This window comes from Vicugna pacos, chromosome 10, assembly GCF_048564905.1.
Source record: "Vicugna pacos chromosome 10, VicPac4, whole genome shotgun sequence".
Lineage (NCBI taxonomy): Eukaryota > Metazoa > Chordata > Mammalia > Artiodactyla > Camelidae > Vicugna > Vicugna pacos.
The window spans coordinates 51,517,924-51,545,162 of record NC_132996.1 but is presented as its reverse complement, the minus strand read 5'-3'; the positions used below and the strand labels follow the sequence as shown (position 1 = coordinate 51,545,162).

The window sequence follows — 27,239 nt, the reverse complement described above, 5'->3', positions numbered from 1 at the left end:
ATAGAGAAGACACCCAGTATGGTGGAAATAAAAGTTCAGAAGTCAGAAGACCAGTTTTTCCACTAACAGCTGCAAGGCACTTGAGCTATCTCGGTCTTGGTTTCCCCATCTGTAAATTTAGGGGATTAAACTGGATAAAGTCATTAGATGGCCTCTGAGGTGCTTTCCCATACTAAGATCTGCTACAAAATGAAAACAAAAATACAAGGAAAACCTTCTTGATTCGTCTTTGAGCTTAAATTGAAACAAACCCCTTTTTGATTAGATCCAATCTAAGAGATAACATTTGGATCAATGCAGTGATTCTTCCCTTATTTATGCATTGCAACTTCTCTCTAGATGTATCCTGTACAAAAGCACATATACACATGTGACTTTTCCCTCCCCAGCCAGATTGTAAATATCTCAGGTGCAGAAGTCATGCTTTAAGCTCTCTGACCTTCAGTTTTCCCAAATGAAAACTGCACCTGCCAAATAGAGGCGATATTTATTTTCTCATAAGGCCACCAAATGAATTGACTCACTTAGAGTCCTTGTATAGGTAAAGACTCAGTAAATATAAGTTAACAGAATGTCTACAAAAAGGCAAACAATGCAACAAAAGTGAAAAATCGGGTCATCAGGCATTCAGAGGCACCAGTAGCATGCAGCAGGGCCAAATGAGCCATGGACGGTCAGAGATGATGGATGGTCACAGATGGCCACATCACCTCCCAGGCCTCCCTGCCTTAAGCTTCAATCAGGGCAAAGCTTTAAAGGAGAAGATTTAATTGGCGGTAGGGAGGGAAATCTTTTTAATTCTTCAAGGTTAAGTGTCTCTTTCTGAAGATTCCTGGGGGTTATTTATAGAGCTATGTTTGGTTTGGTTCTAGTTAAAAAAAAAAAAAAAAGAGCAACCACCTCTGTGAGGTGGGTGGGAAGTAGGGAGTGCCCAGGAGCTGAATGAGGTCATCCCAAAAGGCCACTGAGCTGCCAGCTCCGTGGCCAGACATTGGGTCCGCCTCAGTGTTGACAGCAGCTGTCAGGATCTGAATCTGGTTCATGGCCCTGGAGCTCATGCTTCCCAAAGCGCCAGCCACATGCCCAAACACAGGTTCTCTTCAACAGACATGCCCATTCTGATGTAGACGGGCCAGCTCTCTTTTCCCACGTATCACTGCTTTCCAAAACAGTTCTCAGAGGAGCTGGGTTTTTTTATAGCCATTATCGGAAGAAACTCGGGCCAGGGTCAAAGACATCCTGCAAGATGAGTTGTCTCCCCTACCAGGTCTTGCAAGCCAGTTTAGAACGAGTGCGTGTGTGAATAAACTATCGCTGAGGGACAGCCTTTGAAGGGTACCTGTCTGTGTGCTACGTGAGGCCTCAGGAGAGACATCTGGGGCTCGAGGCAGCACCAATTCCAGAAATCACTGCAGAAACATCCCAAACATGTCCAGACTGTTAGTTTTAACCCTTTGTTTTCTATTTAGGACCTTTTAAGAATCTGCTGAAATACCATAAGCTTTCTCCCCTCCCAAAAAACAAACTAGATCTAATTTTGCCTATTTTCTTACCATGCTTAGGTCCCATCTTAAGAACTTAGGTATAGAAGTTAAAAAAAAAAAACAAAGCCATGATGATCTAACAAGCAAGTGACTGGGAATTAAACAATTGAACCCTGTGTTTCCAAGAGAAAGAAGAGAGCAGCAAGTATTCTGTGAATACCCAGCCCTTGTCTCCTTGAAAATTAACCATAAAGAGAGAATTAAATTATGCTGGCTTTGTATGGGATTAGACACACCTTGCACCCTAGGCTTCAGGTCTGTCTTCTCACCTCCCTCCTCCCTCCTCGTCTTGGGAAACAGTAATTTGGAAGTGAAACCATCCTTGGATGTCCCTAAACAGGGGCCCTGCCGGCTGTGGAGTCTCTGCCCTTCCCAGGTGGCTCCTAGCAGGATGGAGAGAGAGAGGGAGTCACCGTTCCACTTGAGATGCTGCAAGTTGCTGTAGAGGAGCTGCCCCGCCGTCCCTGCCGCCCGGGTGAACTCCTGCAGACTCATGCTGCAGAGGTGCTCGCCGTTGATGTCAAACTCCTGGAAAGGGATGCAACTGGCGTCCAGCTGGTTGGTGTCCAGGAGGTGCTGGAGCCACTCCCACACCTGGTACTTGGTCCAGTACTGAGGATGGATTTCATGCCACTGGCCTCCAAAAAACCCACTGGAAACTGCAAAAACAGAAGGCAGCCCTGTGAGTGACCCGTGTTTGCTCCTGGGCATGGTCCCAGACCTAGGGATGCCCTGCTGACAGCTGGATATCATGGGGATCACAGCCACGATCTGCTTCCATCAGCGGGGATAGGAACACGAGATGGGCTCCAGAGAGGAGGCTCTTAGAAACAGTTCTTTTCCCATTTGTGGTGGGAGTCAAAAATTCAGCCTCCATACATCTTCACGTCCTTCCTTGTGTACTTACCCCTGGGCCCTGCATGAGGACACAAGACCTGAAATGCTCTGAGGTCACACGCTCATTCCCTACCTCCCACAAAGTACCATGAACGCTAGAGCACTGCCAGTTTCGGCAACTTATTAGCTTACGTCCACACCCACACAGTTCTTTCTACTCCCTCTCTCTCTCCTGTTTCCTTGTCTCTCTTACACACGCATATATACACATACGTACCCAAAATTCAGACCATATTCTACCAAAAATGAAGCCTTTTCTCTATGATGCCTTTGCTTCTCCCCAAAGTGGTCCAGATTATTCATCTGCTCACTGTGTGGATGTCCCCCCACCTCATGCTGGTTATTACAGCCACTGTGATGTCACGTCCCTATTCAGTTACCTTCAGCAGTTTCCCATTATCCCCTGAAATTGGGTACAAAACTGCCAAGTCAGGGATTGAGGCTCTTCACTAACTATAATTCAAGTGCCCTTTTGCCTTTTTCCTATGCTGTTCTTTCAGCCCAGTTTGTATTCCACCTCTCACTCCCTGTTGAGTTCCTACCCAGCTTTGCAGATTATGACCACCCCACAAAGCCGTCGCGGACCCCCGACTTACTGCGAGGGCTGCTGTCCCCTGAATCTCCGTGAGACACGCTTTGTGTTTCTCCCAACGACTTTTGCCATGTTCTGCCTTTCTTGACAGGTCTCTAAGTACAGTCCTATTCTCCTTTGTAAATTGTATGTTCAAGGTCATGGACTCTGTCTTACCCATCCTCGTATCTCCCATAAAAACCACCTCAGATACTTTGTCATTGGAGGCGCTCTCTATTTAGTGGAATTTGTTGCTGAAGAAGAAATAATGTAGGAACCTGGAAGAGCTGTGAGGTATGTTCACAAGAAGGTTAATTCAAGTACCGGGGAAGAAGTGGAGGTCATTCAAGCCCATAAATACTGCTGAGCTTACCAGGGCCTGACCGCCTACGTATGCGAGCCTCTTGCTCACTTAAGAGAACATCACTCAGTCAGCCCAAAGTCCTGGGGCGATGGGGAAGAGAGGCCAGCCCCTGGGCACGTGTAACTAGGCTGAGAGATCTTACAGTCCCCTCAAGGCGGGCCAGCCGAGGGGAGGAGCTCTCTTGCGAGAAAGGTGAGAGGCAGGGAAAAAGGGAGGACCCTCTTCCAGCCCACCAAGCTGAAGTAGGGGAAAGTCTACTGAACATGACACAGAGATATTCCCACAAATCTCCAGGACAGATCAATAGAGGATAATGTAAGAAACTGCCCCTAAAGTTTTCTTCAAGGTCATGCTTGATCAGTACTTCTCAAACTCTAACGTGATTATGAATCACCAGGGAATGTTGTTCAAATGCGGATTCTGATTCCATAGATCTGGGGTGAGGCCTGAGTTTCTGCATTCCTAACAAGCTTCCACGGGATAGTGATGATGCTGGCTGCTGGATACAGTCTGAGTGACAAGGAGCAACAGAGCGGCAAGAGTTTTGATTCTCATAATGCCCATGGCCCCGCCCACAACACCCCCTAGAGGAGAGGCTGAAGGGGGGCTGTTTCCAATCCGGTCCTATCTTGCTCACCCCCTTTGAATCCATCCACTGCTTCCAGACCTCAGCAGCTCTAAGAGCAGGAGGTCAAGGTCATGTGGACACGAAGGTGACTACCCCAGGTGGTACCTGCCACTTACATCATGTGCCTTACTCCTCCTACCTCATGGCCACACAAAAGCAGCCCTAAATGCTCAGCTCCTGCCCTGAAGGGGAAGCCAAAAGTGGAGGGGAAAAGGGCAAGGACTGGAAGAATCTAGTCCCAAAATTTAATTACATAGAAATATTCCCAAATATACCAACACAGAGAGTATAGACCAGATGTCTCTATTTCTTCCCGATTTTTCTGATCTCTCATCTATGCAGCTGTTTAAGGATGGGATGTAGCTTTCACAGCTCACCAAATCTTTGTTCTTTCATTTCTAAAATAACTATGTTGTTATGACTGTAGCTCTGGGTTAGCAAACAAGAGGCAACAACTCTCAATAACCCAACACCAAGCCTGGAGTAATTTCTTCTCTCAGCGTCACATGATCCAGATTAGAGGCTAGTTCCCGAGAGTGCATCCTGCCAGGACTCGGGAAAACCAGAGAATTTTGTCTGAAGTTGACCAGGGGAAACTCCCCATAAACCAGGTGACTCATCAGATTCCTGAAGTTCAGGAGAAGCACCGAAAATCCTGAGTTCAGTGCCTCCCCTACCCCATCAGTCATGACCAGGAGCTGGAACTTCTTTGGGGCTCTGGAAGTTAGAGAGGAAAAGTAGTATTTTTTCTAATTATTTGAGGGGGGTGGTTGGCAATTAGGTTTGTTTGTTTGTTTGTTTAATAGAGGTACTGGGGACTGAACCCAGGACCTCGTGCATGCTAAGCACACACTCTACCACTGAGCTACACCCTCCCCGTAAAAGTAATATTTTAATTCTATTCCCTGCTGAGCACACATGCTCCAGAGCAAACAGGAGGAATGCTGCGTTAATCAAGGGGGCCTGGGAGCCTGGGAATGCAAAAGACTTCCCAGTCTGGAGAACTTGCCTGCCCTGTTTGGAATCATTCTCTGAGGTCCCCACAGGGGATCTGAGGCCTCCCATGGGGAAGGCCACTGCCCAGAAAAGGCAGCAGTTTGGTGGGACAGATGATCTAGGAAGAGAAGTCACCTATTCACGCTTTCCACCATGTTTGGCTGGGGCTCCAAACCGAAAGGCGGAGCTGCACGTGGATCAGCTGCTTGTTGGCAAACACAACCCTTCCACTCTGCCCCCAGCTCCTGCTTCTCGGCCCGTGCTCACCCACTGCCCATCTCCATCTTTCAAGGGAAGACGAGGGTCTCTTAGGAGATCAGCAGTGGACGTGGGTGGGGGAAGGCCCGAGCTCCCTGCGATGCAGAGCACTGCCATCCGCCTAAACCGAATGCCTCCACAGTGGGGTGTGGGGACCCTGATTCAGCAACAACGTTATTCCGTTCAGCTTCTACAGTGAGCCACGGGCCTGATGACTAAGCCACCTACAAGCCCCACCACCGGGCGCTCCCTCTTCTAATCGGTTCTTGATTAAAGCGCCCAAGGCAGGCACATGGTCTCCTCACAAATCTCCCCTCCCTTTACAAAGGGAGGTCACCAGAAGGTGAAATAGGAAGATTAAGCTGCTGTAACTCTCTCCTCCTTGACTTCCATGATTCTGCACAAAATACACGTGCATGCGCCCACACCCACGCTCACAGCTCTCTCTCCTATCCTGATATCCCAGCCAACGCCATTAAAGACGGCTTCCCTTTCGAGTATCTTCTACCACCCTCTCTGCCAGGCTGCCAACCCAGAACTTTGAACATTGAGCGGAAACAACAGAGTCTCAAATGGGCTTCTGTCTGGAGCCCCAGGGCCCTGTGGGAACCTCCAGCGTGAGGTTTTCTCCAGTTCCCCTGGTCCCCACACCCCTGCTGACTAAAATCTATCTTGTTCATTAAGTTGGGGAATGAAGCCTAATTAAAGCAAAGGAAGCGTCCGCGTGGGCAGGGACACCGACCCTGCGCGGCCCCCTTACCATTGCACGTGGTGTAGCTGTCTGTCCAGGCCGGCTGCTGGTGGAGGAGGTTGTTGCTGGGGTTGAGATTCATTACACCACTTCCTTCCAGAATCATGATCTGTAAGGGGATCAAAGAGCCCGTCCAGTCAGTGCCTCTTGGACAAATGTCATTTGAGAGTACAGATCATAGCTTGAATTTAGGACAGAAGAAGGAATTTGTCTATTTATCCATTGCTTGCCAAGCATGTTGCCAAGCCCTATCAGTAAAAGCGAAACTCACTGGAAATTAAAAATTTCCAGGTTCAATTTTCATATGCATGAGGCAAGTTTTTATAGCCACCCATTCATAAATGAATAATCTCTGATCAGGCATGAAAATGAAAATGTAATTCCTGCTCACTGGGTGAGTTTGGCCAGTAGCCAGTTTTTTTAACTTTTTTTTAAACAAAAGTGGAAATACCAAAGAGATTTTTGTTTCAAGTGGAACTGCAATTGATGAAAACCCAAACCAGTAGCAGAACAGAGCTGGCACCTTAGCAGGAACTCTGACCTGAAATCGGACAGTTACAAGTCCTAACACACCTGGCCAGCTCCGCACCTGGGCACCCAGTAAATTTCCTCAGCACAGGCATCTGTCCCGGGCTGGGCTGGGCTGGGCTGGGCTCGGAGGACCTCAGTCATACCTGACCCAGAGCTCCTCAAGTATTTGGCTCCGTGATAATATCAGGAATCAACTGATTTCTCAGCTAAGACACACTGCCTCTTCCCTTCCCTCCTGGTAAGAATTCAGACTAGTGTTTCCTCTCCTTTTACAGACCTGAAGAATACCACAGGGCTTCAAAGCTGACTTGCAGGTGACTTCCTCAGTCTGAGGGCTCAGTGTCTCAATAAAGGACCCAGGAGAAGAGCCTTTCTTCCCTGGGCCTGTCTGGATTTTTTTAAGCAATGTGAAAATTTTACATGTCAGAAATAGTCACCTCAGTCCTCCAGTATCTCCAATGTTCCTACCCTCGAGCTGCTTTTTTTTTTTAACGAAAGTGAAAATGCCAAAGAAATTTTGTTTGAAGTGGAATTGCACTTCCACCTTTCAGACTCAAAGCCCAAGAAGTGTGTTCAGTCATTCAAGGGATGAGCAGCCTGTTTTCAGAAGGCAACTGAGCATTACCCCCAGGGCCTCTAAAGGTAACCTGCTCTTTCTGAATGTTTGGGAGGGGAGAAGAGACTGGCTTTATAGTGGCAGATCATGGAAATGTTTCTGCCTGTTTTAGGGAAACCTTGCATCCTCAGGTGTCACCAATGTCCCCAGGATGGAAACTGCCCAACCAAAGTAGCTCCATCCCTCAGAACCCTTCCCTCTAATTTAGCTACTGCTCTTCTGGTTCTATGTAGGGCTTGGGGGGAGGGGAGAAGAGGGGTCTAGGAAGGGCATAAAAATTCATTCATGTAGTCATTTACCCAACATATATTTATCAGCCCTTCAATGGGCTGGGTACAGTTCTAGGGACTGGGAATAAAGCAGTGATGAAGAGTTGAACTAGGCTACGCAGAAACATTTATGATGATTTTTAACATCATCATGATGGTCGCTTGGCAAATAATGAGGCCTGAATCCAGCCTAAGTAGAAAGGAGACGGAGGACAAATGCGGTGAGAATGATGAACTTGGTAACAGAGCACAGGGTGGGGAGAGGGCAGGGTGGCGTTCTATGTGGTGGGGCCATATAGTTTCGAGAACAGAAAGAGCTGGGGTCAGTTCCAAGGTCTACCACTTACTTACCAGCTAAGGTTAGTAGTAAGTCAAATAAGTCATTAGCCTCTCTGAACCTTGGTTTCCTCATCTGCAAAATACAGCTCCTCATACCTACCTTGGGTATTGGTTGGAGATGAAATGAGTTTCTACACTTGGAGCACTTGACACCAAGTGGGGCGTGACTGCATGGCAGGTGTTATGGGGGGAGAGCCACTACCTCCCTGGATATCTCGAACCAGAAGCAAGCTTGGGCCTCAGTTTCCCTATGTAAACACTTAAAGAAGGTAAATAGTTTGCTTCTTGAGTTCATTTTAGGAGAATAACTTGATTCTCATTCTCAGAGAAGGAAAAGCAACCTTCTTCTCTTTCACAAGAACTGAGCCCGTTCATCTCAAGCTTTCTAGAGCAATTGCCCTAAGCTAAGAAATAAGATGGGGGGGCTTCAAGGCAAAAGAAAACCTCCATGTCCCCAGAGGGGTGGCTGGGAGAGGGAAGGGGCCTGGCTCCAGCTCCTGTTTGCTCAAGGCCGGGCTTGTTCCTTGCCAGCATTTGCTCAACCACAAGCAGTAGAAAGGTTACTGTTTAACCCTGAAAGGGCTGAAGCTCAGAGCCCAGCCCATCTGCACAGAAAGATCTGCCCTCTGGGCTCGGGGTAAGGGGCTGGGGGGCGGGGTTGGGCAGGAGAGGCTTCCCTGAAATTCTCTCACAAGGGTTTGCCTGCAGGGCTATTTCAAAGTGGCCATTTCAGTGGAAGCCAGACCTGCCGGGGCCAGCTCTGATCCACCTCCTCAGTGAGCTCAGGGCTTTGCCTTGCCACTTCCCAAAAGAATAGATGGCAGAGCGGCGTGAGGGCTGAGCACCCCCGCTTTGGAGTCGGGGATGGGTGGGCTCAGTTCAGTACCCTCTGCTCGTGACCTCAAGCAAGTTCCAAGTCTGTCTAGCCAAAATCTTTCTGATCCTCACTTTCCCTACCTGGAAAATGGGACCAACCCAAACCCACAGGGCTGTGGGAATCAAATAAAGCTGTGCATGCAGAGAGCTTAGTGGCTACTAAAAAAGAATTTAATAAATGTCGTAGGACCACGGGAGCCCGTTTTCCTCTTTATACCAAATGCCCACCAGCCCCTTTCCTCCAGGCAGACATTTCTCAGCACAAGGCATCCAGGACCACTCTCAACCCACAGAGAAGCCCTGAGGACAATGAGGTCACAACTTCTCCATTGCCACCAGGCCCCCCAGGAGGCTGGGCACACTCCCTGCCCGCACCCCTTTTCCGAGGGAAAGCAGCGAGGGGCCCTTTTTACAGGGCCCAGTAAATGGTTACCACCCAATAAAAGAGTTTATGTGGCTTATTCCTCAGTGAGTCAGAGTTCACTCGAGCTCACCCAGGCTGGTGAGGAAAGAAGGTCTGTATCTTTAACCCAGCGTGGCGCTGCAGGGACGGTGGCCTGGGGTGGGCACAGGAGGCCCGGGGCTAGCAGAGCGGAAAGCCTCTCCCCAAGTGCTACCCACCTCGGAGGCCCAACTCTTCAGTGGTAAAATGAGGACATTTGCCCCCAGCAGCCTCATGAGACTGTTGAGGAGATCAAATGAGATCATGAATAATAAATGTGCCTGGAGAATTGCAAAAAAAAAAAATGCATTATTATAACCAACTCACCCACACTCCCATAGACTGATCTAGACTTTCTAATGTACATGGCAACCACTTCATGGGGTATAAAAAGCAATCCTTTCAATTAAAAAGTAGGGGCATTATTTAATGCTCCTCTTTAAGCTCCCTACTTTACCTTCAGCACAGCTTTTATTGTTGCCTTAAAAAAAAAAAAAAGGATCAAGATGTGAGAGGTCGAGCCTTTGGAATCTTTGAGGCCTGGGTTAGAATCCAGGCTCCCCATCTTCGAGCCATGTGACCTTGAGTATGTTAACCTGAGTCTTCGCTACTTTCAAGGGGGGAGTCCGAGGAACGTGGATGTCCTCCAAGCTGAAGGGCTGTTTGGAAGGATGAATAAATCAGGGATTTACCAGTTGCTAGTCCAGTGCCGACATACATGCCCTCAATTATAATCGGTTTCTTTTCCTTTCTTTAAAGATCAGTTCTCAAGGTGTTTCTCTGACACATTTTACTTTTTCCAGGGTTGGAAGAAGTAAATTCAGAGCCTAAGTAAGAATGATTCCACCCTTCAAGCCAAAAGCAAGCTGGGAACAGGACCCACCCCTCCTCACCTCCAGCTCCAAGAGGGGAACTCAAGGGGTGAAAAGCAGAGTTTCTTAGCCTCGGCATGACTGACATCTTGGGCGGGGATGGTTCTATGTGGCGGGGCCATCTCATGCATTACAGGACATTTAGAACTGCATCTCTGGCCTCCAGCCACTAGATTCTAGCAGCACCCACCCCCTACCCCTAGGAAAACATCCCCTGGGCCAAATCATCCTCAGGTGAGGACCCAGTCAAGTTAGAGCCTGTGGAGGCCACAGCTCAGGCTTTGATCTTGCTGGTGTGGCGACCTGGGACTGTCCCCAAGTCTTTCTGAGCTGCTATATCCTCTCCTGGGAAACAGGCATGGCATTAGTACCAACACCTAGGCTTGCTGGAGGAGCGAATGAAACAAGGGACTGTGAGGCCCCAGCACACTGCTTGGTTATACCAGGTAACAGCCTCCAAGAATTTTTTTAAATGCACTGGGTATCGGGCCCACCTTCGTCTGATTCCCCGTGGTATGTATTCTGGGAATGTAGCATAAATTGCTACCTGGGCTATTAAAAACTGCACACACATGCAAAAAAGCAAATTTTAATTCAGTCCCAAAGAGAGAAATGTAGTGTGGGTGATGCAGGGATTTTTTTTCCCATCTACCTTCTCTTATCTCCCCTCATGTATAGGAACAATCCGAGGGAACTCCGTGCCCCCTTCGATTGTCTAGACTTCCACATTCACCCAAGACGTCACTGTTTGCACAGCAGTTTCTACGATGAACACTTTGGAAGACAAAAGTCTGCTCTTTTGTTTCAAGAGGAGGAGCCATGCGTGCGACCCAGTGGACTGCAGTACAACAAGACCCCATGCCGGCCTGCCAGCAGCCCCCATGCCACCTGAGGCAGCCACTCCCCAGCAAACGATGGGCTGTCTGGGTTTGGCCAATCTGAAGCCCATTTTGAATGCAACAACACTGCGCTGCACTGGGGTGGCCAGAGCCACTCTTCGCTCCCCACTTTGTTATGGGGCAGTCTGGGGTTAAACAGAGTTCCCACAGTGCCCTCAGTTCTAGGGCCCTGGACCACTTCTGGGCCACCCATGCGCTGAGACGACCCACCACCTCTGTGCCCGCTCTACCAGGCCTTCATCAAGCACTGGCTTGACCACCACGCACAGGGGGCACCACTGGATTGGGGAGGGGGCCAGCCAAGCGCTTGGTCTGACCCTCAAGTTTAAGAGCCTCACATTTGGGCTGCTACTCAGGGGCACAAAAAGGGAACGTGTGAGGCCCAGCCACGGAGAAGGAAGCTCACTAACATCTGGGCTGAAAGGACATATTCAAGGTGGGAGGAGCTTAAACCCAGCCTAGCACTGCTGTGTTTCTGGAGGGCAGCTCCTGAGAGTCAGAGCCCATGACTCAGATGGAGAGGGCTGACATCTTGATTCTGCCCCTGGGCAGGCTGTGTTGACCTTGAGGACGTACTTGTCCTCTCAAAAGCCTTGGTTTCCCCCTGTGACAAAAAGTGGAGTTGATGTGTGGCTTCAATGAGAATGTTTGTAAAGTTCTCATTTGTTATCACATACATGCCAAGTGCCCAAGAAGTGTTAGCTATTGTCATGGAGTCTGCCCACAGGTGTCTCTCAGCTGTGTTGGTTGGCTTTGGGGACATTCTTGGGTCAGGGTCGACACTTCAGAGACAGGACAGGGTCATGGTTGGGAGCTTCAGGCTCTGGAGTCAGATGACCATGGTTCAAATCTTGGCTTTGCCAATTCACTAATGAGTCAAGCTTAGACAAGTGACTCAACTTCTCTGGGCCTCAGTTTCCTCATTTCTAGAATGAAGATGATATGAAAAAGGTTATTGAAAGACAAAATGAGGAGCTACCTGTAGAATGCTTGGGAAAGTGTTTGACACAGAGTTAGCCCTTGGTAAATGTTAGCTGGTTTTTATAATTATTATTATCACTTATTTATGGTGGTGTCACTATTATTTTACTGAATCTCCAAGGAGGAAATTGAGGGCCAAGTTTAGGTCAAGCAAGGCCTCTAACTTCTGCCACCCACACAATATGCAGCAATCCCAGCTAGTTGGCACAGTCCAGCCAAGGGCTGGACCCATGCCTCCCCAGCCCCATCCTGGGCTGCTGGGTGGACGCACCATTAGGCTGAGCTATGAACAGCATCTCTCAGCCCCTGCTCACAGAAGCAATGCTCTGCCCCCCTGAGCATGGTCCCTGCTCAAGGGACTGGAAGGCACCCCTCCTGCTCCTCTTCATCCCACTGGACACACGCTGCCCGAGGCTGCCAAGAGCAGTGGGAGGACACACCTCTGCAGTCTCTGGCTTACTGCCCCAGCCTCGTGTTCCCACACACCATGGCCAGTTTGCAGGTGCACAGGAGCGCAGCCTGTCTGAAACGGGAGCTCCTGGCAGAGTGTGGCCAGGGGATTTCTCTGTCCTACAGGTCCTTAGCACACAGAATGCTCAGTTACTGGAAGAATGGGGTCTGGGACTTGAGCACACAGGGACAGAAAAGTGAGGAAAAGGAGGCACCACTGGGACTCTGGCAAAGGGCTGGAGCCATGCACCCCAGAACCCAGGAGAGTCTGCCCAGTCTCGGGACTCCTAAGAGAAGGCCAACAACTGCTCCACCGGTCTCTCTTCTCAAACATACAGAGAGGAACTGTCAGCAGGGACCAACGTGGCCCAGCTTGGGCTTGATCTTCTGGAGCCAGGTGTGTCTTCTGCTCTGTGGTAGAGCTACTGAGACGTAGGACCAATGTTGTAAATGATGATGATGATGATGATGATGATGATGATGACCATACTAGGGTATCCAGGGCTTACTGAACATTTAAAATGTGCTGGCTCTGTACTAATAGATTTAAATGCATTATCTCAGTCAATACAATCATTCTATAAGGCATTATGTCATTTAACAAATGGCTTATCTGGGGCCCAGAGAGGTTGGGTAACTTCTCCAAAGTCACACAGCTTCACAAGAATTGGAGCCAGAAGAGAGTTCAAACTCAGATGGTCTAGCCACAAACCCTCGGAACTTTCTGCTGAGAAGGGGGTGCTTTGCCAGAGAAGAAAGTTGCCGCCAACTCATCCTCACCCCCTCCCCAATTCCATACACAGTCACAGCATTTTCCCTGTGCCATCTGGGATCTCATACATTTATCAAGTTTCTCCAAGATTATAAAATTCTCTGGCCCAGTCACTCATTCGGGAACCCTGATTAAGATCTTTTTCTCTCTTTGCCAGAGCAATCTGAAGCCATCTCTCTTCCCAGTATATATCCAAGAGCTTTTTACAGGATGAAATAATAGGAAGCTGCCTTCATTTTGTGGTACTGACAATATACTCAGGTAGAAATATGTTAGTGTTCAAAAGCTGGGTCAGTTTTATCCATGATACTCTTAGCCATTAAAAAAGAATTTTTATACACACACACACACACACACACATACAAATATATGTGTGTATGAATATATATGCATACACCCATACATATATAAACACTCCTATGCCTCAATAAAGTTATTTTATTTTTTATTTTTGAAATAAACTGGTCCATAATTATTTGTGCTTCATCGGAATTAGACCTCAGGCCAAGAAGTAGGGTTTGCTCCCTCTGGGAGGGTGAAGATAGACTGGGAGCCACCAGGGCCACAGAGCAGATCTTAAGCAAGGCTTTGCCTGCATTCACTGTTCCCAGCCCCAGGGGATTGAGAGTCAAAGCCACCGTCTGCCTTCTTCCCAGCTCCTTGATTTGTTCAACCACATCATCCCCAAACTGCCTCAGACTGGCTGCCTTGTGTGGGTAATTTTACTCCTCAAGCCAGAGAAACAGTTAGACATTTTGAATAATTACTTTTGTGATGAGAGCACTATCCAGATCATTCTCGGTCCTTAATCAAAGTTACCAGCAGGTGAATTCACAGCATTTGCCTGAAGGATGTTGCAACAGCTTACTGACTTCCTGTTTCAATATGACTGTCATTTCAAAAGAACTGCTCCCAGCAAGGGGAAAAGAAAATTCAAGTACATGTGAAATCTAACTGAATGTAACACAGACAATAATTCATATTTTCCCAATGAATCAAAATGTGAATCAAGCTTGGGGAATGTATTTGATCCTCTCAGGATTACATCACAGGTAATTTCATACCCTCGTAATGTGTTTTGAAACAGACATTTCATGTTCCCAGGGGCAACACTGGAAGCATTATTCCTGAGTTTTCAAGCATTCTCATGAGCAGTGATGCCATGTTGGGAGTCCCAGAGTTGAACCATTATAGACACACTTTACTGACTGTAAGCTATTTGGAACTATAGCTATCATGCTGATCTTTATCAGTCTGGGTGCCTGATCCAGACAATGCACTGGCACCAAAGCTGATCAAAGGGCAAGATTCTCTTACATGGCCCCAGGAGCCTTTATCAACCTCGCTCAGATATGACAAACTAAGAATAGAGCAAGCTTGGAATCAGAAAAGGTTACAGAGTCTTTTGAGATCAAAACAGAAACTAGGGCTCTCTCCTCCCCAATATGCATGTTTACACTTGGCTTTGCATGTATTTTGTGGGCCCCAAGCCCTCTAAAGACCATTCAATGACCCCTGAAAATCTATTGACACCAGAGATCTTTAAAAAACAAAACAAAACAAAAAAACAATCTTGCACTCATGTTGGACTGGAATGTAAAGACATTTTATAGTGGAGTTAGGGTTGGAAGACAGGTTTATTCCAATCTCTGAGAGAAGAACTAAGAGATTCTATTCTTGCTCTCTTCCTTGACGTGGTTGTTGCCTAGTTCTCTCACGGTGATGCCAGAAGGGGCCCCACTGTCCCTCTCCAGTCGCAGCTGAAGTCGGAACCATGCTGCATCGAGGAAGGTCATCCCGGACCTCTGTTTGGCAGTGCAGTGAAGAATTCACCATACTCCCCACCACCCTGAACCTCAGTATCTGTCTCCCCTCTAACCCTGGTCTCTATTCTGCAACCAAATAACCATAAAATAAAAGACACATAGCAAAAAAAACCCCAAAAAACCAAAAAACAAAGACAAAAAACTCCAGACCTCACTTCTTATTACAACCACAGGTCTCTGCAGGTCTTTGGAGAAGTGCGGGGACAGGGATGGAGCATCCAGGGTGACGTCTGTGGTGCTTATTTTCCCACTGGGCTGAAGAGGCCACACAGGTGTTTCTCAAAATTTGGTCTATAGACCACCTGCACCTTCATCACCCAAGGAGAAGTTAAATTTGAGGTTTCCTGGGGTCCTATCCAGACCTCTGATTCAGAATCTACGTTTTTAAGAACCTCCTCAACCTTTTAAGAACCTCCTTAAGCCCCCTCACAGCTGAGAACTTCTGGTCGTAGACTCATCTACTGGCCTTCCCTCAATTCCCACAAGATACCGAACTCCAGGAGATACCAGTCTTGAAAGAAACACCCATAAACACCAGGAAATCTTTGTAGAGTCAGAGACAACATGCCAGCACGTTCAAGAACTCAATCTCCACCTCGTCTGCGGAGATTCTATGGCTATATGATTTGCTAACTTGAACTAACGCGGTTCCTAATGGTCAGTACCACCAAACTGTTGGATGCAACAATGCTCAGCTCCTTACAAGTATGAGCCTCTGGAGACCAAACAAACAAACTCAACCTCAGAACATAGCATTTGCAGAGGATTTTTATGATGATCACTTCCATCAGGAGAACCTCACGGCTGCCTGAGTCACCCCTTCCCCCATCCCACCCCCATCAGTGCTTCAAAAGAACCACTCTGGATTTTAGACCTCATAACCAAAGAAATTTGGTGTCTTAGCCTTCAGTGGGGAGAAACAATCATCAAGGAATGTTTGTCCCACTAGTATAAATATTCATTTATCCCCTCTGATTAATATGTATTTATTGACCATCTCCTAGGTGCTAGGTACTGTGCTGGGTGCTGGGGACACAACGGTAGACAAAACACAGAAGCTGTCCTGCTCGACTGGACTACTCGGTGAGGACACCACTTCCAAAAACAACGGTGGCTCTTTCCAGAGTCTTCTGCTCTCCTTCATCTCCTGATGGGGATGCAGTGGAGTGAGAGCCAAGAGCCTGGCAACCTGCTCTGGCATTTGGAAATGACCAAGCTTGGGAAGAACTTCAACTCAGTTTAAAAACAGGACTGATCCTCTTCTCTTCAGCAACCCCACGCCCTTGCCTTCACAGGAAACCCTCACTAAGACGTGAAGTTGGCAGACATGAGCTTTACAGAGCAGCCTCAGCCAAAACCAATCTCAACTCAGGGCAGAATAAAGCAGTTGGTTGTCTGGATGGTGACTGTCTCTCCCGGAGACAATGGTGTGTTTATGCGTCAGAGGGTTAGGGGCAGGTTAACATAAAACCCACCGTAAACAGAGCTGTTAATTCGGTTGCTGGCAGGGGCTTCTGTTATCTTCTGAATGCCTCCCAGAGGGTATAAGCCCTACCTTTTCATTTGCGTTGGCAGCAGAGTAATTTTTTTGCACCTGTTGCTCTGCTCCAATAACAATGCACTTAAGCATTGATTTGTTGGAAAATAAACAGAAAAAAGCAAAGAAAGGCATCTGCCCAAACAGCCTGAGCTGGTTTGACTGAGCGTTCATGCCAATTTGTTTTTCCTATAAAAACCAAAGAAAACCCTGCACTTTCAGTTTGGATGCTACCCTCCCACTCCCTCAGAAGAAAAAGTGGTATCGAATAGGCCAGCCAGAGCTCACAGGGCCAAGAAGCCAGAAGACACTGTACTTTTCCATTGGCTGGCTCTGTAAGGGCGCTGAGGGGTGTCCAAGAGCCACAGAATGACATGGCCTGCCTCCAGCCAGCCCTGTTAAGATCATGAATCCGATTAATGAGGGCAGAGAAGGGGCTGCCGGGATAGGATCAAAACTCAAACCACACTCTTCCAAATGGTTGACTTCCGAAAGTCAACATGGTTCAGGGAGTAGGTGTGGTCTATGGTTACCTCCTAAAGCGGAGACTCAGCGTGCCTGAATCTCAGTCTGGCCTCTCCCAGACAGTTCTTTGGTCCAGCCCCAGGCAACAAGCATGATTTGAAAACCCCCGATCCCTGGACCATAACTCTCCAACCAGCGAAAGGAGGTTCGCTCCACCTACCTCCAAGGTGAGCTGTGGAGACTCACTCATGTCATGCCAAGTGACTTGCAGTCCCAGGTCCCAGGTACGAAGGACCTGGGACTTCCCCAGCGTGATGCCTGCATTAATTCAAGCATCATCATGCTCTCACTTCTCAACAGTTTGTCAATATCACATGATGAGCTCAAGTCAAAAAGGGCCACAAAGAGCTAAGCAAATCACTCAGATGGAGATCATGACAATACCAATTAAGCAATGGCATCACCACCCAGCCTTCAACACACGCAGTCAGGAGAAGCCTCTTAATATCTCTTTTTAAGCCTGGAGAAGAAAGCCTAGGACACATGGGTGAAGCGCGAGGTTCCCCAAGATGACCACCTCTCCCCTCGTCAGCTTTCTCTCAGCCACTGGGCCTTCGCTGTCACCAGACCACTGGCTCAGTGAGGGAGTCACAGCAGTGGGGGGAGGTCTTGGAAATGCGGCTTTTCAAGGAGCGTTAAGAACAGGGTGTTCCGACAGGGGAGGGATATGGCTGGCTGAGCATTCCCAAGCATTCTTGTCATGAGCAGGGCAGGGAGTGGAGCGCCTCGGAAACAAACTGGGCAGCCAGAAAAATAAAAGATTTAACACCACCCTCAGTTGACTGAAAAATAAATAAGACCGAGGACGCAGGAATGTGGGAAGGGAGGGAGGTTAGAGGTGGGGATGTGAGCCAGGGAGGGGTTGGGAAGGACTGGGACAATGGGTTTGACCATGTCGAGATTCAGATTTCCTCCCAGAGAAAGAACTAAGATGCTCCAGCCAAGGAAAGATAAACAGCCACCAATTTGGAATCTCACAGACTGTATAATTAGAAAACAACAACCAAAATTATGAAGGGGATAAGAGTTTATATTCGTCAACTGTTTATGATGTGTTAGGAATTATCTCATTCAATTCTTGCAATAGCCCCGACATTGGTACTAATATTATCCCCATTTTAGAAATAAGGAGGCACAGAGAAGTTAAGCAACTTACCCAAAGACACAGAGCGAGTAAACAAACTGGCTGTATTAATAATAAATGTATTGGGGTGTAGAAGAAAAGTGCAATACAATTCTTTCTTCTTTGAAAATGGATCCTTGTGTTTGTAAAGAGGAGGAGGATGTCTCTGAGGGTTGCATACTTTCATTTTTGAATTTGAGATCCTTTAAGTACAGCTCCCATCATTTTTTTCCCTAAGTGTGAGCAGGAGGCACACTAAGCATCCTTTTGCCCTAATATGAAAGTTCTCTTTAGTGTCCATCAGTGCGGATGCTACTACAGAAGCACCAGTTCACGAACACTCAAAGCCATCTGTCAAAACTTCAGTCTGGCTTCCTGCTGAAAGCCCGAGATTGACTCAGGAGTCGGGCTTGGCTGCTTGAAGCCACCTCAGACTTATTAGCCATGATAAAAGAGTGGTCATAATAACAAGGGGGAAAAAAAACTGTTGAAAAATTAAGGGGAAATTGTGCCTCCTTTGGAAAAGCGTCCAGTGTCTTCCGAGTCGTCACACGCAGGTGCTGATGACAGACCTGCCGTGTTGTGGACATCACACAGATGAGGGGAAGACTGTGGATGCGCATTCTGAGAGCCTGAATCCCATCACTCCCAGACATAAATCCAGGAAAGTTCCACCATGCCTATGACCTTGGAACAGTTTGTAAAAATGTAGCTGTAAAACCCAGACAGAACTCCACTAGGCTCATCCCAGTATCATCTTCGCGACTTAAGAAACAAATAGTATCTGAATTTTCTCACGAATTAGAGGGTCTCCTCTTTCGAAGAAGTGGGGTTTTCTTTTGTACAATCATTAAATGACAATAGACAAGACAGCTGAGTTCCCTTTAAGCGCCTTCCTACAAAAAAAGATAGACTCTGGGCACACCAGGTCTCATTTGTCCTTCCAGAACACACTTTGCTCTGCTTCTCCCAGCTCGTGGGCCTGTGTCATAAACCCTCTGGGAAGCAGCAAATGAAAATATCCATCAGCAAGACAAGCGACCCCTTCCCAGGAAGGTTTTCTGAGGAATCAAATCCCTTCCAGCTGGTTATGCAGCTGCAGCCGTTCCTCCAGGTGCTTCGGAGGAAATCTTTGCCGCTCAAACAAAATGATCAAGTTCACCGACTCAAAAACCAGAGCCTCCCTCCTCGCCAGCACTCAGCTTTCCACCCAAGGTCAGCTCCCAGCCACCGGGCAGCAGGAGTTGTGACTCGTTTGAACAGTTTCATCACATCCAGAGGCAGGCCCAGCCACATGATTTGCAGGGCTCAGTGCAAAAGGAAAACGTGAAGCCCCTGGTTCCAAATGTATTAAGAATTTCAAGACAGCGACGGCAGAGCATTAAACCAAGCACAGATTGTTTGTAAGTGCTGGGCCCTGCGTGACTGCACAGGCTGCAGCCCCTCAACTCCGGCCCTGTCCCGGGGGTCAGTCCCAAGTTTGCCTTCACCTGCACCTATGTTCTGTCACCATGGAAGGCAAGGGGACAGTCTTGTCTGTCTTTGCCTCATGAACGGGCTCTTAAGTAGTTGGGAGGATTGAACAAAATATGACACTGAACATGCCAGTAATAGCACCTGGCTTACAGCAGGCACTCAACAAACGTTAGCAATTCTTGGCAATATTATTGTTATTATTATTATTATGCCAAGGTCCCAAAGCTACCCATACACAAGAAATATGGGTGGGAAGAAAATATATCCCATTTTGCCAGAGACCATGTATTCACGGCTGCTGTTCAGAAGTCATTTCCTTAGCCCTGCGTGAGCAAGGGCTACACATTAGGGGTTCTTAGCCTTCTTTTTACACCATGGACTTATTTTGCATTTACTGAGGCTTATAGACCCCTTCTCAAAATAATGCTTTTAAAACAACAAAGTAAAATAATAAGATTAGAAAGGAAATTTATATTGCAGTATAATTATCAAAATACTTTAAAAAATAAATGTGTGGTATCATAATAATATACGTGCTCCTTTATGACTGCGTCAACCAAGAGTATCTGGTGCAGGTCCAATAACCTCCATGAAATCAAAGTAGTGATGACTCCTGACATTTTGAGACATCTGTAATGGGTGTAGTGTGATGGGACAATGTCTGTAATTTCTCTTGGTGACAATCAGTTACAGCTACTGCTACCGTGGAATTTTCCCTACATTCATATTGAAAGAAAACATTGATTTTAGTTAGATTGCCAAAAATGAAAATGTAATTTTTTTCACAGCCACGTTCACAAACCCTGATTTCTCTCTGTGGACACCCAGAGGGTCCTTGGATCTCAGGTTAGAAAAACCTTGCTATTTTACAGCCAGGACTGCTTGTTCGATTCAAGTAGCCTCAAATAGCCAACTTCAACATGGCTAGAAGCCTCCTTTGAACAATTTACAGGAGGCAGACCCCAGAGTGCTTTGGCAAAATAAGTAAGTAGGATTTTTTTTTTGAAAGCCCCTAGAACACCCAGAGTAATTAATGTCTTAGCTGCAGGGGCCAGCAGATACCTGGAGACACTCAAGATTGTAAGGAGTGGGCAATATGTATAAAGTTGCCGTTAGTCATGTGAACTGCCAGGGGTGGTGGGTGGGAATCAGTTTCTTCCGGAGGCCCCTACGTGCCAGGCATCAAGACAGGATAAAAACGTGCTAGGTACCTACCCCAGGTCTTCCTTGGAACCCCGATGGGTTGTGGCTGGCAGCCAGCTCAAGACAAGGCTCAACTTGGAGGTCCTCCCGTTAACATGGTTCGTCCCATCTCTCTGCTGCCCACCTTCCCCACTGAAAACCCCAGTGCATTTCTTTCCCCAGGTCACAGTACAGAAACAACCAATGATCATTTTGAAAAACAAAATCTCACAATTATTCATCCACTCCATCTCAGTAGAGACTCACTGAAAACACCCATGCTGAGGACTGAGCCTCCAATTCCATTCCACAAATTACTGAATGTTTGCTCACAAGCATTTATCCAGGTGCTTTCAGATTCTTTGTCTAATTTAATCCTTACAGCAGCCTGTGTAGATGTTATTAACCCCATCTTCCAGATGAGTAAACTTATATTCTCAAGCTTACATAATTCGCCCAAAGTCACTCAGTTTCTCGGTGGCAAAGTCGAATTCGAACCCAGATGTTCTGACTCTAAATTCGATGTTCTTTGCACCACATTTCAGCTGCTTCCAGGCAACAACGACTCACAGCCTCCTGCCCCTTCAGATACAAAAGCAGCCAAAGTCTACTTTTCATCAGCATTCCTCAACCCACAGCCTCTGGCCAGTGGTGTTAATAAGACAGGTGAAAGGTAAGCTAGGCGCTGTCTGATTTTCTAACTGAGACAGAGGCTGAATGTGGGCCAAATCTAAAGTCCATTGCAAAGAAAACAAGTCTTGTCACTAGTCACCATGAAGACAGGGCTGAAATAATCTTCATCTTTCAGACCCCACTTACTTCATCCACCAGAATATATCATTAACCCTACTGTAGGCATTTTTTTTTAAGTTTCCTAAGAGGGACTCCAAAATAATCTCTATGAGACAGTCATATCCCCTAAGCTCCACTGTCATTTATAAAAAGTAGGAGACCCTCTTCATATTCCAAAAAAGGCTCAACAGAAATTTGCATCAGGCCAAGAAAGGGCTGGCAGGCTGCCTAAAATTTCTCAGATCCAAAATTGGACCAATCAAGGCCCAGCTCCCAAGACTGCTTATCCTGTGCCCACAACGTAGACTGAAGGGGAAATGACAGAATGTGAAATCGTTAAGGTCACCACAATTACGACATCAAAGAAAGTCTGCATCTAGACAAGGTCCTCCAAAAGTAAAAAATGTGCTGTTATGTTAATTGAGGTTATCTATTAGGTCAATAATCAAAGTATTACAGTAGGCATTTTGGGCTTTGTTTTTATCAGAAGGCACGTTTAGAATGCACCTAGGCTGGCCACATTTCAAATAAATAGGCAGATATCCTTAAAAACAACGAACATCCTTCTAAGAAGGGAAAGGAAGGAGGCTCTAAGGGCCTAGCTGTGGGCCTAAACTGGAAAAGAAGAGATAATGTAAATCCAGTGAGCCAGAACAAGGCGCTCAGCCCCATGAAACAAACCGAAGACAGAATATGGTTAGGTGCTGGTGAAATCAATTTTCAAAGGAGTAGTTTACAGAGTGTCTCTTTTAAAACAAGGCCAATTAAAACCCTGGGAGCCTCTTTAAATGGACCATCCTGCTTGACCCTATTTGCAAGCTCTAGTTGCTCCAGATTCAGGCCCAGGCCCTCTGGGAAGACTGGCCTCCTGGTTGGCCGCCCAGTGGCTGGGTCAGACACAGTTCCCATCTGATTACCCCTTGGGTCTTTCTCTAGGAGAAGAGAGTCCACGTCCAACCAACCTACCCAATAATTCACGGGCAATCAATCAAGCAAGCTGATCAGCACCACACAAACTGAGTAAACTCCATGGGGGCCTGAATGTTCACTTTTAAGAAGGCTGCTTTGGTGTTTTATAGACGACGGCATTAGGGTGCCTATCCGTGTACACCGACTGCTCCCTGTGGTCACAGAACAGTCAGCTTCCTCCACTTCTACACTCGCACCAACTTGGGATACATGAAGCAACTGATAAAGTTGGGATGTTGTCATGGGAACAGTCTCAAACACCCCAGTAAAGGCTCCAGCTGTCCAGCCTTAGTACCTCCACCAGGCATACCCAAAATTCTGAAGACCCCCAAGGAAGCCATTTAAGGGCTCCTACTGATCTTCTTTCCTGTCTTATCCTTACGAGGGCATCTCTCAACCCCATTCTCAGCTTTCACAGACTTGAGCTAAACCTGCTGACCTCTAAGCATAGCTGGTTTCCCCCAGTCATCAGAATCTGAAGGAGGACCAAAGTGGATCTCACAGGTGATCAGACTCTTTTGTCTAGATGAGGAAACCAAAGCCCAGAGAGGTGGTGTTGTTGCTCTGGGCACACAGCTTTGCTGGGACTAAAAAACCAGGTCTCCGGACTGCTAGTCGTGGGGCCTTCCTACACTCTGCCTTGTCCACACTGTGATCCAATCATTCAAAACATGAGTCTGAATCTGTCAGGGAAGGGTCTTAAAGAAATATCTTTCCATTCCCCCCTCTGAAGTCCAATAAATGTTTTATCAAATAACTCTGAGGGATTCATGGAAATTTCTACTCCAGCACATCTCAGCTTCCTGACATCAAAGCCACTGGGCTTGAATACATGCCCCATGCTAACATGAGCTGCTGTGGGGAATATTCTACCCCACTGCACTAATGTATTTCCTGCACGTCTGGCCCTTTAAAACCCTGACCAGTTTAAATAAACGTGATAGTCACATATGTCTAATAAGAGCACAATTGCTTTTCCTCAGAACAAATCATATTATTTAAAATCATATTATGAGAAACTAGATAAGAAAACATTTAATAAAGTTTATTATCTTCCCTGTCTCTTCAGTTATTCAGCAACAGATTTAAGAGAACCCTGCGTGGTACGATAGCCTTCCTGCCACTCTCTGGGGATGACAATCCCCAGCGCAGAGCCCGCTTGTCTCACCCAGGCTGAAAGCCCTGCTCTCGTCAGTTACCCAGTGACAGGGCCTGGGCAAGAACACGGTCTCAGACACCAAGGCTGCAGTGGAGCCGGTGCGTCCCGACCAGGGCCCCACCTACAACAGAAACGACAGTCCCTTCAATTCCACCAGGGATCGATCTGCACGAGAGAAATGGGCTGAAACAGAAGCAAAAGTGTCACTGAAAGTCACGTTCCAACTTTACACTTGGTTCCTTCAAACCGTGGCATTGCTTCTCAAGTGCATTAGCAAGTTCTCCCACGGCGTTCTTGGTATCCACCCCATTCCCATCTCCCAGAGGTCTTTGAAAGTCACTTCTGTTCAAAAGGACCTAGGGAGGACTCCATCTGGAGGAAGGGTAAAAGACTGAACCACTTTTTAATGATTTGTATTAACCTCTATGGCTGGGACATTAAACAGGGTTCCTACACTGTGTTTTCAGAAAAGCAAGACGGTCTAAAGGACATAACCCAGTACTAACCCTAATTTGGGGGAAGGTGAGGATGAGGAGGAAATAAAACATCACAAGATTCTAGAAAGCTAAGTTCTACTTCCTAGGCGGGAGGGTATAGCTGAGTGGTACAGTGCACGCTTAGCATGCACGAGGTCCTGGGTTCAATCCCCAGTACCATTTAAATAAATAAATACACCTCTCCCCACAAATTAATTAATTAATTCTACTTCCTAGAAGTGAACTTTGACCCAAAGCACTCACATTCTAGGTCTAGGACCTGATACTAGTTCCTTTCAGTTTCCAATTAGCTAATTGAATGCAACTGAGTAAATATTTTAACCGTTCAGTTTCCATTTTGTCTCAGCCTTTCAAGTTATCAAAAAGGTATTGAAAGAGGATCTGGGTAAGCTGGAAGATTAATGGGAGCATAAATGTGGAATCATGCGTGTGAATGTAGGATTGCTCAGAGGTCCGGAAAGGCCCAAGGCATTTCCATTTGGGGGAGCTCACAATATATTAAAACATGGAAAAAAAAAATCAAGAGTGTTGTCTGAATTTAACAAATAGATACTTTTTAACCCAAAAGAATAAATATAATTGAATTTAAGATCTTTCCTATGTATGAGGCCTGGATCAAAGGCATCACCCTACCCACAATCATCCTCCAAAGGCCCTTGACTAACACCCGCCATCTTGAACAGTCACGCAAGAGAACTTACAGCACAGTTGTTCCCCCAAAGTTACTTTCTTTTAAAATGCTTCCACAAAATACTCTGGAAACATGGAGAAGGATTATCTCCATTATATTTATTACTCTTTCAAATCACACACTTCCAAATGACCCTCATTTCACGTTCCTATTTTTTTTTAAATCTAACTATATAAGCCACTAGTGATGGTGTAGAAATAATGTGATCCTACGCGACTTCAGATTATCAGATGAAACTGAGGAGTTATTTCATAGTCTCAGAATTCTAGGTCTCATTGGAGCCTTCTGCAAACTCCAAATGCAGCTATTAAAGCCATTCTTAAAATCTCTTAAGAGCCTTTCACAATAGCATCTCTTACACATGAAGTTCTTCCTAATAACATGACTTCATCCCTCCGGTTGGAAATCAACTCTTCCCTTGAAGACAAAGGAATCCCTCAGTGGAGTTAGCGCACGGCCACTCATGATCCCCAACTACCCAGTGATGTAGTAAAAGGCTTTATCTGAACACATCCTCGCAGCCATGCCTACAGAATCCACTCCTGAATTACAACTTCCATTGAAAGTTCTCAATCCAAACACTCACTCACTTTCTCCCTGTTACTAAGGTCAGTGCAGAGAGCCACGTCTGGGAGCTCAGACTCACAGCTTCATCTTAACAAGACACAGGCTCCTGCAGTCCTAGGAGGGTCCTAAATCTTGGCAAAGACAGATGGTGAAAATGTCATTTTCCTGATTCAGCGTTGTCATTTACCAACAAGAAGGTTAATTCCCCACCGTTTCCAGTTCTGTCCACATTGAGGCCAACACTTCTCCATGGTGTCCAAACAAAACCAAAAGAATCCCTGTCTTAGAAGGCATTTGGTGCTGCTGAGTCACGTCTGCCTGTCTGGTCACAGTATCCCATTATGGAACAAGCAAAGGGTTAGTTTGTCCCCTGGTGATATGGCAAAACTCTTTGCCAAAATTGTTTTTGTTTTTTGTTTTCTGGACAGAGACATGCAGCTCTCCCAACACCCTTGCCTACCTGGGCTGCCTCACCACTTTTTTCAGTTTGGATATATACACCCTTGCCTGTTTCCAACCATTTTCCAGAATATATACTGAAGATGAATCTGCCTTTCCCTACACTGAGTCAGAAAAATTACCGATAGAAGACATCTCTAGAAAGTGAGAACGTTTGCTCTGAGCCCCAACAGCCATTGAGCTGATCAGTTCTACACTGAGCTCCATCAGGGTCACCTCTCCCTAGCTTACAGAATTTCAGAATTCCATCCAGAGAAATGGCTTTATCACAGAAATAGAGGGAAATCAGGAGGCTTTTAAATTCACAGTGATTGGAAGTCCAGACTCCATGCAGGGAACGCACAGATAACACCCAAAGTAGCGCTGCTGCGCTCCAAGATAAAATCCTAAAACAAGCTAGTGAGGTAAGCACAGGTGAGGCGAGCTTCACTTCCTGCCAGCCGCCTCAGGGAGTCTGTTTTATTTTCATCTGTCTGATTCAAGGCAGGCTTCTCTTTCCACTTGGGTATTTGAATTCCAGATTCAAAAGAAGGTTTAAGAATAAAGACTTACCTCATTTACCTAAAGATTCTGGGTGGGAAATCCAATAGCTGTGGCTAATGGAGGGAAGGCAGCGAGCAGCACTCACGCCAGCTCCTACGGGGAGAGGGAACCAGGAGTGTTATCACGTCTGAGCCCTCATCAGAGTGAAGATAAATGCATATGACAATAATTTTAAATCATTTTGTAGGATGTTAAGCAATAAGCCACCAACCGGGAATTCCCTAAGTCACTTCCCCCTCTTCTGATTGGCTGCCGAGCCCTTTAAAAAAATAAAATAAAGGATTACAAACATTTGCTCATTTGCATTTGGCCAACTCACACGTTGGTGTTCAAACAAAACAGGTCTAACCAGGTTATGCCTGTCTCAGAGAACAGAGAGACAACCTGTTAATGGATGAGGAATTGACTTGGTGGTGACTGTTCTTTTCAGCTTAGAGGCTGTTTTCAGGTGACGAGCACCATGCTGGCTCCCCAAAGACACCATCAGGAAGGGAGAAATGTTCAAAACAAAGTGAGCCAACATTCAAATCTGGAGTAGATGGTGGTATAGGGAGTGGGGGCACTCTTAAACATCCGTCTCATGTATAGATCTGTATTTAGTCCCCTTTGCTTTGGCACCCCTCTGCTTTTGCCCTGACTGTACAGGCTCCAGGTTCTTAAGAGGCTCCCGGCCAGGTAGCTGGGAACACAGGTTCTCTCTCCAGGCACCATGATTACCTCCTTGACAGTGACTCTTGGCAATTTCAATGGACTTTGAAAAGCCCACCCCTCCTGGCCCCAGGTAAGAAGAGCTTTGGAAAATGTGAAGGGGTGGGGTGAGGGGTTCCTGGGAGGAAG

The 27,239-nt window shown here is 46.8% G+C and overlaps 1 protein-coding gene and 1 long non-coding RNA gene across 4 annotated transcripts in view; one reads left to right on the top strand and one right to left on the bottom strand.

Moving 5' to 3' along the window:
• EHF (ETS homologous factor) overlaps nt 1-26,551 on the bottom strand; it is a 37,094-nt gene extending 10,543 nt beyond the window's left edge. Inside the window, exons 1-3 of one of the 3 annotated variants that reach the window (XM_015251769.3) lie at nt 26,412-26,551; nt 6,019-6,118; nt 1,958-2,203 (exon numbers count right to left, since the gene is read on the bottom strand). In XM_015251769.3, the coding sequence (XP_015107255.1) occupies nt 1,958-2,203; nt 6,019-6,115 (343 nt within the window). In that variant the 5' untranslated portion in view covers nt 6,116-6,118; nt 26,412-26,551. Of the gene's footprint in view, nt 1-1,957; nt 2,204-2,658; nt 2,755-6,018; nt 6,119-6,817; nt 6,838-26,411 lie in introns of those variants that run through there. The other 2 variants (XM_072969774.1, XM_072969775.1) reach the window with 2 other exon arrangements.
• On the top strand, nt 7,690-11,498 carry LOC140698761 (uncharacterized). Its single transcript, XR_012076661.1, has 3 exons — nt 7,690-7,784; nt 9,886-10,400; nt 10,633-11,498. It is a non-coding gene; the product is annotated as an uncharacterized lncRNA (long non-coding RNA).
• Nucleotides 26,552-27,239: the final 688 nt, after the last annotated feature.